General features: G+C 41.6%; 1 protein-coding gene across 3 annotated transcripts in view; it reads left to right on the forward strand.

Annotated features, from left to right (window-relative positions):
- Positions 1-12,500, forward strand: part of LOC143279411 (carbohydrate sulfotransferase 15-like) — a 36,794-nt gene that overhangs the window by 13,635 nt on the left and 10,659 nt on the right. For 2 of the 3 annotated variants that reach the window (XM_076583453.1, XM_076583454.1), the window contains exon 2: positions 1,431-1,984. In XM_076583453.1, coding sequence (XP_076439568.1) covers positions 1,431-1,984 — 554 coding nt within the window. Of the gene's footprint in view, positions 1-1,417; positions 1,985-12,500 lie in introns of those variants that run through there. The other variant, XM_076583455.1, reaches the window with a different exon arrangement.

A 12,500-nucleotide genomic window follows, 5' to 3' on the forward strand; every position in this document is an offset into this window, starting at 1 on the left:
TGTGTGTGTGTGTGTGTGTGTGTGTGTGTTTGTTTGTGTGTGTGTGTGTGTGTGTGTGTGTGTGTGTGTGAGTGTGTGTGTGTGTGTGTTTGCTTGTGTGTGTGTGTTTGTGTGTGTGTGTTTGTGTGTGTGTGTGTTTGCTTGTGTGTGTGTGTGTGTGTGTGTGTGTGTGTGTGTGTGTGTGTGTGTGTGTAGTGGGGTGCACAGTTGTATCTTATTGTATTGTATCGTATCATATCGCATTGTATTGTATTGTATTGCATTGCATTGTATTGTATCGTGTATCGTGTATCGCATCGTAGCGTATCGTAGCGTAGCGTATTATATCGTATTATATAGTATTGTATTGTATTGCATTGTTTCCTCAGGGAAAGCGTGTCGCCACATTGCAGCGCCACCCATTACCAAAGGTTCTTTTTACATGTGCTGATCACATGGTGCACACAAAAGACATTGTGTCTTTTTTTCCCCTCCGTCTCACCTGAAAGACTAGCATCCAGCCTACCACTGTAAGTCACGTGGAGGAGAAATAGAGATCCCAGTCTGTGTATGGGATTCGAACCTTTCAGCACACGCTGTATAGTCGGGCGCTTTTCCACTCGGCCTTCGCTTCACAGCTCTAAGTTATTTCTTTTGAATTTTGCCCTGAACCCCCCCCCCCCCCCCCCCGCCCACAAAAAAACACAAACAAAAACAAAACAAAACCCAAACAAACTTAAAACTGAAAATAACATTCTTATTCATCTCAAGCAAGCAACAGCTTGTCGTATTATTTCAAGAAGTTTAGTGGATATGCGTTTCGGATGTGGTAAACACAATCACACTAAACCATGGTTGTGTGTGTGTGTGTGTGTGTGTGTGTGTGTGTGTGTGTGTGTGTGTGTTTTAAAGTCCGGATAAGTTACTTCAACTTAATCCAGACTTATACCTTATTTCATTGTCATACGATATTCCAGTCGTGTGTGTGTGTGTGTGTGTGTGTGTGTGTGTGTGTGTGTGAGATAGAGCTTTTTTTCCATGAAAAATTCAAACGCAGCCTGATAACAATTATTCACTCCCCTTCATTATACACACACGTTCATTCAAAGTGCCTGAGGTGGTCGTTCAACGCAGCTAGGCAGCTTTAACACATTCTGAACAACTGAACAATAGTAAACACACACGCTCTCACCTCCTTCCACTCCTCCCCCCTCCCCCCCCCCCCCCCCCCCCTCCCCTAACCTTCATTTCCTCCTCTCCCTCTCCTTCCTCTCCCGTCCTCCCCCCCCACCCCCACCCAACCTCCCCACAATCCCCCTGAACCCCCTCCTCACCTCCATCTCTCCCTTCCTCCTTCCCTATCACTCCCTTTCTCTCGGTGTCTTTCTGTCATTGTACCTCCCCCCTACCCCTTCCAACTCCCCGGCTCATATCATATTATAAACCCACAGCGCTTCTCCTGTCGGGAGTAAGAAGAACAGTACGCAGCCTTCTTCTTCTTCCTCTTCTTCTTCTTCGTCGACGTCGTCGTCATAGCCGTCGCTCGTCGTCGGCCTCTATTGCTGCCATGACTACGCTTCGACAGTTCGTGTGTATGGTCATCTTTCTCGCCGTGCTCGTCGCTGTCATCGTCTTCAACTGTCTCTCTCTGGATGGGCGCTGGTCTTGGATTTCATCTGCTCGTGGTGACAGTGGAAGCAGTGCCAGTAGCCTCCTTAGAGGCCGTGAATTCGGTTTCGTTGGGATGCTGTTGTTTGGTGAAGGTTACTCCCGGAGCCGGAAGATGCAACCACCTGCTGCTGTGATGTTTAATAAGGACCAGTCGTCGATGTTGGGTCCTGCGTGTGGTAGCCGTGGTGGTGGTGATGGTGGAGGAGGAGGTGGGGGAGGTGGAGGAGGAGGAGGCGAGGGAGAGAAGGAGGAGGAGGAGAGGAGGGCGGTTCTTCCTGAGAGCTTCACAGCTGAGGAGCTGGGCCTGCTGGATGTGGCTGCTTCTCGTCTGAATGTGAGTTGTTTTTGTTGTTGTTTTTGCTGTTTTTGTTGCTTTTGTCGTTTTTGTTCTTGTATGGTGGTGTTGTACTTCTATGTTGTTGACGATGATAGAACTGTTGTTTATTTCTTTGTACTGAAGTTGATCTATGTAGTAGTAGTAGTAGTTGTTGTTGTTGTTGTTGTTGTTCAGCGTTCTTTGCTGAAGTGTTTGTTGATGTTGATGGCAATGCTTGTGTTGCATATTGTAATGAAGCTGTTCTATATTGTTGTTGTTGTTTTTGTTGTTATCGTGGTTCGTTGTTGTTGTAGTGAAGTTGTTCTGTGTTGTTGTTATCGTGGTTCGTTGTTGTTGTAGTGAAGTTATTATATGTTGTTGTTGTTTTTATCGTGGTTCTGTGTTGTTGTAGTGAAGTTGTTCTATGTTGTTGGTGTTGCTATCGTGGTTCTATGTTGTTGTAGTGAAGTTGTTCTATGTTGTTGTTGTTGCTATATTGGTTCTATGTAGTTGTAGTGAAGTTTGTTCTATGTTGTTGTTGCTATCGTGGTTCTATGTTGTTGTAGTGAAATTGTTCTATGTTGTTGTTGTTGTTATCATGGTTCTATGTTGTTGTAGTGAAGTTGTTCTATGTTATAGTTGTTGTTATTATGGTTCTATGTTGTTGTAGTGAAGTTGTTCTATGTTGTTGTTATCATGGTTCTATGTTGTTGTAGTAAAGTTGTTCTATGCTGTTGTTGTTATCATGGTTCTATGTTGTTGTAGTGAAGTTGTTCTATGTTGTAGTTGTTGTTATTATGGTCCTATATTGTTGTAGTGAAGTTGTTCTATGTTGTTGTTATCATGGTTCTATGTTGTTGTAGTGAAGTTGTTCTATGTTGTAGTTGTTGTTATTATGGTTCTATATTGTTGTAGTGAAGTCGTTCTATGTTGTTGTTATCATGGTTCTATGTTGTTATAGTGAAGTTGTTCTATGTTGTTGCTGTTATCGTTTTTCGTTGTTGTTGTAGTGAAGTTGTTCTATGTTGTCGTTGTTATCATGGTTCTATTTTGTTGTAGTGAAGTTGTTCTATGTTGTCGTTGTTGTTATCATGGTTCTATGTTGTTGTAGTAAAGTTGTTCTATGTTGCTGTTGTTGTTATCATGGTTCTATGTTGTTGTAGTGAAGTTGTTCTATGTTGTCGTTGTTGTTATCATGGTTCTATTTTGTTGTAGTGAAGTTGTTCTATGTTGTCGTTGTTGTTATCATGGTTCTATGTTGTTGTAGTAAAGTTGTTCTATGTTGTGGCTGTTATCGTGGTTCGTTGTTGTTGTTGTTATCGTGGTTTTATGTAGTTGTATTGCAGCTACTCTGTGTTATTATTATTATTGTTGTTGTTGTTATGCTTCATCATCATCATCATCATCATCATTATTATTATTATTATTATTATTATCATAAGAACGCTGAACAACAACAACAGCAACAACAGCTACTACTACTACTACTACTACGACTACTACTACTTCTACTACACAGAGCAGCTTCAGTACAAAGAAATAAACAACAGTTTTATCATCATCAACGTAAGAAAAGTTACATATTTGTCTGACTGTGTATGTGTACGTGCCTAAAATCTAATTGAATGACACAGGAAGCAAACGATTAGCACCCAGTGGCAGCCGTCAGTCGGCTCTACCCAGATTATCTAGGCAGCCTGTTGTGCAAATGACCCCGTGTTTGTAAAACGCCAAGAGCTTGGTCTCCGACCGAGGATAGGTGCTATATAAGTATCCATATCAATCAATCAGTCATCATCATCTTCATCACCTTCTTCTTCTACTGCTTCTTCGTCTTCTTGTTATTGTTGTGATGATACTGTTCTTTGCTCTTGTTGACGTTTTTATTGGTGTTCTCGGTTTCACCTGCATTTGTTGTGATGATGACACAGTTTTATGTTGGTTGTTTTTGTTGTTATTGAAGTTATGTGTTTACAGCTAATGTGATGGAAATCATTTCTATGTTGTTGTAGCTGTTGAAGTTATATGTTGTTGGTGCAGTTGTTGCTGTTGCTGCAAATAACATACTTACGGATAGAAAAAAGAAAGAAGAAAAAATATTGGTGGCACTGCACTGTGGCAAGCGGAGAAGAGCCCGAATTTCACACACAGAGATCTGTTGTGGCAAAAACAAATACAGTACAATACAATACAATACAATACAATACAATACATCGAGAAAGAATGTGAGGGCTTTCCGGCCCTCCAGAACAAAACTGTCGCTAATTTGTGCAGCTTATGCATCGTCAGAGTGAAAAGCTGGTCTTCGAAACATCTTGAGACATCATGCATGGTCACACAACAAACTAATCTGTTTGCCACACGCTTTAGTCTTTATTAACAGACGCCTTGGCACGACCATGTTAGAGAGAGAGAGAGAGATAGATGTGGGATGGGTTGAGACACACACACACACACACACGCACACACACACACACACACACAGATGTGGGATGGGTTGACACACACACACACACACACACACACACACACACATACACACACACACAGATGTGGGATGGGTTGACACACACACACACACACAGATGTGGGATGGGTTGAGACAAAGAGAGAGAGAGAGAGAACACTGAACACTTTAATGTCAATAGCTTTACAGCCCTAATGACATGGGGGTTCATAATACAAATAACAACATGCATCAATAGTAATAATATTGATGAAAACCAAAACCAAAACGAAATCAATCAATCTGTGCAACAAAGTGCAGTTCGACCATCCATTCAAAGTAATGGCATGTAGTGAGAAATAAAAACAAAAACATATATAAATGTATAACATAAATATTTTCCATATGAGAGTGACAACACAGATTTCACTTTTCACAATGAGCAACACCTGATACTATTTTATTATTGTTGAGTTTTTTTTCGTCGCATGTTATTCGCTTCTGCAATATATTTTGCAAGTGACTGTAGTGAAGTTTCCTGATTTAAATTAAGCACTCCAAAAATATCTTCATACTTTGCTGAATTTGTTTTAAATACAACACATTTTTCTCGAATATCGTCATAAGCTTTACAACTAAACAAAAAATGTAACTCATCCTCCCTTAAATGACCGCACATCGGACAAGGGGAGAGTAACGAGGGCTCAGTCTGAAACCACTTTTCATAAGCATTCAAACCAATCGTTCTCGTTCTAAATCTGGCGAGACTTGTTCGGTGCCACTTGTTTGTCACGACTGTGATATATTTTTCTGTTTGAAATATACTTTTAAAACTATAAAACCATCTATATTTCTCAGTGCTTTCCATTTTACAGTGCCAATTCTGTTTATATGAAGCAATTAGCCTATCTTTGAATTCTGAAACAAATCCTTCTACACATCCAACTCCCTGACACATCCACACAATCCCAAATCCATTTACAGTTAATGTCTTCTTTACAAAATATACCCAGTTTTCCTTCCCTCTCTCATGTTCATTTACTAACATTTCATACGCCTGCTTACATAATCTCGATGTGGGTAGCCTTATTAATTTTAACCAATATTTTATACATTTCACACATGATTTAATGTATAATGGGTATCTACCACTTTCTCCATATAATACAGTATTTGAAGCATGTAATGGAACATTTAAAAAACGTTTAATAGCTAATGTATGTACTTTTTCTAAATCTTTGTTATCAGAAAGTCCCCAAATTTCGGCACTGTATGTTATCATTGGTTCTATTTGAGTATCAAAAAGTTTCCAAAATATATATGAATCTATCGAGCCTAACTTACGTAAACACCTTAAGATTTCTATAACCCCCTTCTTCCCCTTTCTACAAATTTCTGCTACTGTCCTTGTCAAACTCAGCTTAGTTGTAAAAATCATACCAAGATACTTATAAGCATTAGTTACCTTCACTTCATCAGTTCCATAGTGCCATTTTTCATATCTAGATAAGTAACCACCTTTTCTAAACACAACTACATTTGTTTTCTCAAGATTAACTTTTAAAAATAATCTATCTGCTTCTTGCTTTAATATGTTCAGCTGATTTTGAAGTCCTATGGCCGTGTCAGACAAAAGAATTACATCATCTGCAAATAACATGAGAAACAGTTCAACAGCCCCAGGGATCATTTGAATCCCATGTCTTCCTTTTTTCGTTATCTCTCCTGCCAGTTCATTAATAAAGAACGAAAACATCATAGGGCTCAACAGACATCCTTGTTTTACGCCACGTGGGCAATCAAATACATCTGAATATACACCCTTCTCACGTACACACGCTAAAACTGCATCATATACACCACGCAGTGCCATATAAAGCTTACCATCAACACCAGTTTTACGTAACACATTCCATAAACTATTTCGATTCACAGAGTCGAAGGCCTTCTGAAAATCTACAAAAGCAACATACAATTTTCTATTTTTTAATAAATGTGTTTGTACAATTGCATACAATGTGAAAATGTGGTCAATGGTGCTGTAACCTGATCGAAATCCAGCTTGCTCTTCAATAATCTTTTCTTCTCGTTCAGCCCATTTAGTTAATCTTCTATTTAAAATGTAAGTGTAAACTTTACTAATGATACTTGTAAGTGCAACTCCACGGTAATTATCTGGAATATTTGGGTCACCCTTTTTGTGAATAGGTATGATAATCGATTTTGCCCAATCTGTTGGAAAGATTCCATCATTGAAACATCTGTTAAATAAAAGCACCAGAAAATCAACAATATCTGTATTTGCCTGCTTTAACATTTCACTCAATATTTTATCTGGGCCTGCACTTTTACCTGGTTTTAAATTGTTTATGCTATCAATTACTTCTTGCCTGCTAATTGGGTCATTAAAACAAGGTTCTTCAAAATCACCAACCTCCTCTACTACCTCATCTTCTGTTTCAGTATTAACATTACCTACAAATACACTAGAAAAATGGGCATACCATTGCTGAGCACTAATATTATTATAAACAAATGCCTTTCTATTTACAGATCTTACTGTTGCCCAAAACAGATTTGAATCTTTGATTGATGATTTTAATTTCTGTAACCTTAGCTCCTCAAATTCACGTTTCTTTCTTCTCTTCAAATAAACATATTCCTTCCTTTCCTTTACAAATGTTTCTTTACGTACTCTTTTATTCTCTTCAGTTTTACATCTCTGGAAACTTTTAAGAAGGCCTCTGACCAGTCTTTTCTTCCTCTTACACTCATCATCAAACCAATCATTACATTTCTTCTGTCCTCTACCAACTGTTCGAATCATACATGCAGCTGCTCCATACAATGCACATGAAAACAATTTGACACAGGCATTAACATCAACATTTAACATGTTATAAGCATTCTGTAAACACTCCTTAAACTGACAACTGTCCAACTCATCCTTATATACATGCACATTTTCCTCAGACCACACTATCCTTTCTTCTCCTTTTTGAATTGAGTCAGATTCTTTTTCAGTACTTAATCTATTTATGTAGGACAATTCGACTGGCAGATACCATGAAAATAAACTATCACCAATACATAAATTACAACTATCTAATAAGCAGTCAGAAACAAGAAAATAATCAATGACACTACATCCTTGGGGAGAAACAAAAGTAAAATCGCCATCTCGATCCCCATTACAATAACCATTCAAAATTACAAGTTCAAACAAAAAGCAAAAGTCCAACAGGGATTTCCCAAAATTATTTATAGTAACATCCTTTGAACAACGTGAATCTCCCTTCACATTTTCCCAATCCAGATAAAAAACATTGATACCCATATCTTCACTTTTGGTCTGCTCACAACCTGTACGTGCATTCAAATCACCACAAACAATAACATACACATCCTTATCTTGCACAACCTGCAGCAAACATTCTTCCAAAATCAATACTCCATCGTTTAATTCTGTTTCGTTGTACAGTGGACCTCCTTCGGGTACTATGTAAGCTGCAACAAAAAGAACATCTTTATCAACATTAAAAACTCTTCTATCAACGTTAATCGCTACAGTGTTCGCACAGTTTAAAGAAATTTCTTTCACAAATTGTTTCAAAGTATTTTTTATTAACACTAAAACTCCTCCCGATTTTCTCCCTTGTCGTGACATTTTCTTTGCAGGAGCAAAAAACTTTAGATACTCTGGAAAAATGTTACCGTAATCAAAGGACGAATCTAGAAATGTTTCAGTTAAACAAACAAAATGAAAAGTATTGACATAATTTATAAATGAAACATCAGAAAATTTTGTATAAAGATTCTCCACATTATAATTTAAAAACTTCCAATATTTAGGATGGTCGAGCCTGGCCTATTTGTTTCTGGCCCGCAAGTGTCTATCACTGCCACTGCCACTGCCAGGTGACTTGCCGGACTGGTTGCCCCAATGAGCGCCAAGCTCAGTCTGTCTATTGGCCACACCGCGCCGTCCGCCACGTGCAACAGCGGGAGTACCCCTGACGTCATGACGGGAATTCCCGCCCCCTCTTCTCACCACGGAGTCTCCCGTACCACGCAGGGAATGCCGGTCGTCACCGCCAACACCGCCTCTGGCCAACCGCTGAGTCGCTGGCGAACCCGCTACGTCACAGCGGGACCCCCCTCCACCACTGCTGTCCCTGTCACGCCGCTCGGGTGAAGACCGGGTGCTGCTGTCATGTGTTGGCGTACCCCCTCCTCCGCCGGCCGCTCCGGAGTCCTGCTGCTTGCTGCCCTCTGAAGTAGATGGTGTGCCGTCCACACCGCACGTGGAGACCGTGCCCGGGATCAGCTCACCGCCACGTTGACCTTGGCCTCTAGCCTGGCTGGGTAACAGCACGTGCCGTGTACTGCCTGTGTCTCCTGACACACGCGCGCTGTCCTGCTGCCCTCTGTTGTCAGTGCCCGACGCTGCCACATCGGCGTAGGTGCGGGGATCAGGAAGAGCCGGGCCGATCACCATCTTCCCCCTCCTGAAGTACGCCCTCTTGCCGTCCCTCTTTGCTTCGGCGACCATGTGTGCTTGGGCTCTGGTCAGGTCGTTCGCCACTCCAATGCCTTGCTGTTTCAGCTTCTCCCGGATGGCTCTGTCCGTTAGTAGAGACATCTTGTCCCTCCAACGACTGAAACGGACGATCATGGGCCTTGGTTGTCCATCCCTAGCCTGACCAACACGATGAGCCCTCACTATATCGTCAGAGGTCCATTCCTTCAGACCATCGATACTGTTGAGTGCATCAACCACAGCGATCACACATGTGTCAAAATTTTCACGTTCACTACTGTAGGGAATTCCAAAAATCCGTAGATTGTCTCTTCTTGAATGCTGTTCTAATGTGTCAATTTCTGATCTCAAGTGTGTAATTTCTTCCTGCATATCGTTCACTGATGTTCTCATCTCTCTGGTTTCCTCTCTTCTGTCTATCATCTCTTTGTGCAGATCAGTCATATCTACCGACAGACAAGACACTGTTTCTGTTATTTCTCTCTGTTCTCTTTCTAACCTGTCACATCGCTGATTGATTTCAACACATTCGTTCTTCACTTGACTCAGTTCAGCTATTATGTTTCCCAGATCAGACCTGATGACACTGGTCTGTTCTTGAAGCTGTTGCTGTACTGCCTGCATGATCTTCGCCACAATGTCATCAGAGTTGACTGCCACAGGTGTTGGTTCCGACATTTTTTGATCACCCTGAGTCGATTGGTCCGTACTGTTCGGTCCGGGGTTTTCCTCCACGTCACCGCTGAGACGTAAACGCCACAGGCCGAACACTGTGTTGATCGCGCACGCTGTCAAAACAATTGCTGTCACGTGCAGAATGCACGGGCTTCCACTGATGTTGTCACTGACACCCTTTTCTAACACACCTCCGTCCCACAATGTAGTCCCATACACAGATGTTTCGGTGTTTAAGTACACGTATAGAGAGAGAGAGAGAGAGAGAGAGAGAGAGAGATGTGGGAGAGAGGTGAGAAAAGGAGAGTGAGGAAGGCATAAGAGAGAGAGAGAGAGAGGTACAGAGATACTCACACAGATACACGCAGACGAACATATAGACAAACAGAGCGAGAAATAGACAGAGGTAGATAAGATAGACAGAAGAGAGATTGGCGATTAGTCACTCAGTGCCAAACCAGTCGGTGTGAGAGCTATATGTCAAATGTCACCCAAGCGGTCAGCTCAATAAACACCATAATTTCTGTCAGGATTCAACGTTCTCACCAGCGCAGTGGGGTTTATGCGCAGGTCAGGCATCTGTTCAGTTTATGGGGTAGGTATGTCTAATTGCGAACAGCTTGTAATTGCCAACGGTTCGTGTCCCGCCCCCACTTCGAAGCGAAGCGTTCTCAACACACGCATACCACAATTTAACGTCTGCTTACCTCGTTCTGATTCCTTAATGAATATTAATTTCCAAGAACCAGTCAAACATCACCAATTATTTCCACGCTCTTTCTTCTCTTCGCGCACCACTGCCGACCAAGTTCACAAACGTGCTGTCAAAATTCTAAAATCAATGGAAACAAATGGTATGACTTGAACTTTGTCACAGTTAGAAGTGGCTGATTTGATTGGATATGTTGAATGAGTTATGCATTACCAGTGCTGGGAGAATTTAAGAAAAGCATGTTTGTGACAGATCAGCACGTCAGTTTTGACAGGAATCGGCTAAATAGTGTCGTTTGCAAGTGGACCATAGGTTATTTTGACTGCGTCTAGACATTTGCGAACGATGCTGCACAGTTACTGAGCTCTCTCAAGAAGGTCTGTTTGTGTGTGGTGTGGTGGTGGTGGTGGTGGTGGTGGTGGTGGTGGTGTGTGTGTGTGTGTGTGTGTGTGTGTGTGTGATCAAAACTAACAATGCAACAGTCTGGTGCGATGTTCCAATAATATGTTATGTCTAACTAGTTCAAGACCTGCTACTGTTCTAATTTTGCACATGCATGTACCCAAACCCATCGTTCGCAATTAGACTCACCCATTCGCATTTACCTCAGGGACCTTTGCTATTTCTACCGTCGAATAAACGTTAAAAAGAAGGAGAAGTCGAACTTTTCTTTGTGCATCCAATCAGAGAAAGCCTTCAAAAACAGAAGAGCTACATTTGACGATCGAACAACCTGTTATCTGTACAATACACACGTTGAGTTTGTCGCTTCGATTGGATCGTTTGCAGTTAGGCCTGCCTACCCTATATGACTGATATTTATAGAAAAAAACAAACAAAACAAAACAAAACAACAACAAAAAATACCCCACCAACCCCCCCCCCCTCTACCCCCCCGGGAAAAAACAAAACAAAAAAAAAAAACCCACAACAAAAAACAAAGAAACAGAAACAACAACAACAAAACCCAGATGTTGTGAGGCGAATATAGATCAGCCCGCAAGCTTTGACACCTCTTTAGAACTGTCAGAGCTAATTGCCGCCGAGCACTGATGTGTATTTCTTTTTTTTTTTCTCTCTCTCTCCCTTTTTTCTTTCTCCTTCTCTCTTTCTCCCTCCCTTCTCTCTCTCTCTTCTCTCTCTCCATCCTCTCTCTGTCCCTCTACCCCCTCTCTCTTTCTATCCGTCTTCCTCTGTCTGTCTCTGACCCTTTCTCTCTGTCCCTCTCTCACTCCCCTCTCTCTCCCTCTCTCTATTTCTCTCTCCCTGTCTGTCTCCTTCACTCTTTCTCCTCCCCCCTCTCTCTCTTTCTTCCTCCCTCCCCCCTCTCTCTCTTTCTCCTCCCCCTCTCTCTCTTTCTCCCCCCTCCCCCCTCTCTCTTTCTCCTCCCCCTCTCTGTCTTTCTCCTCCCCCCTCTCTCTCTTTCTCCACCCCTCTCTCTCTTTCTTCCTCCCTCCCATCTCTGTCTCTCTTTCTCCACCCTCCGTTCTTCCCTCCCTCCTCCACCTGTCTTTCTGTCTCTGTCTGTCTGCCTGTCTGTATGTCTCTCCCTCTCTCTGTGTCTGTCTGTCCTAACTGAATCGTTCCATAATCATGATTACAAGGCGCCCGGTTAGGAAGCTGGTTCGAGTTCCGCACCGGACTGTGATTTTTACTTCCTTCCCCCCCCCCCCGGCCCCCCTATCATCATTTATGTTGTGTTTCATATAGTTTGTAATTTGTTTCTGACAGTTATGTTATTTTAATTGTTTATGTTGAATTTTGGTGTAAAATACTGCTGTTATATGATACCCTCCATGCTCCAGAAGGGGTTCAAAGGATTAAATGTTCTTGATTCTTGATTCTCTGTGTATATTCTTGATTCTTGATTCTCTGTGTCCCTGCCAGGCATAGGCCTACGTGTCAGAACTCGTATCCACTCTCTATTCACCCATCTTTTATTTCACTCACTCACCCACTCACTGAGAGAAACACGATGGAAGCTGTGCAAACCTGGTATTCTCTGCCTTTTCCAGTTCATATTCACAGTCCTTCATTCATATATTTTATTAGAAATCCGAAAAAGTCCCCCCCCCACCCCTTTTTAAAAAAAATTATATATTTTTTTACAACATACTAGGTATAAGTAAGGCACTCCATTCCGTATCTGTAATATGGATCA

The sequence above is a fragment of the Babylonia areolata genome, chromosome 2 (genome assembly GCF_041734735.1).
Source record: "Babylonia areolata isolate BAREFJ2019XMU chromosome 2, ASM4173473v1, whole genome shotgun sequence".
Lineage (NCBI taxonomy): Eukaryota > Metazoa > Mollusca > Gastropoda > Neogastropoda > Buccinidae > Babylonia > Babylonia areolata.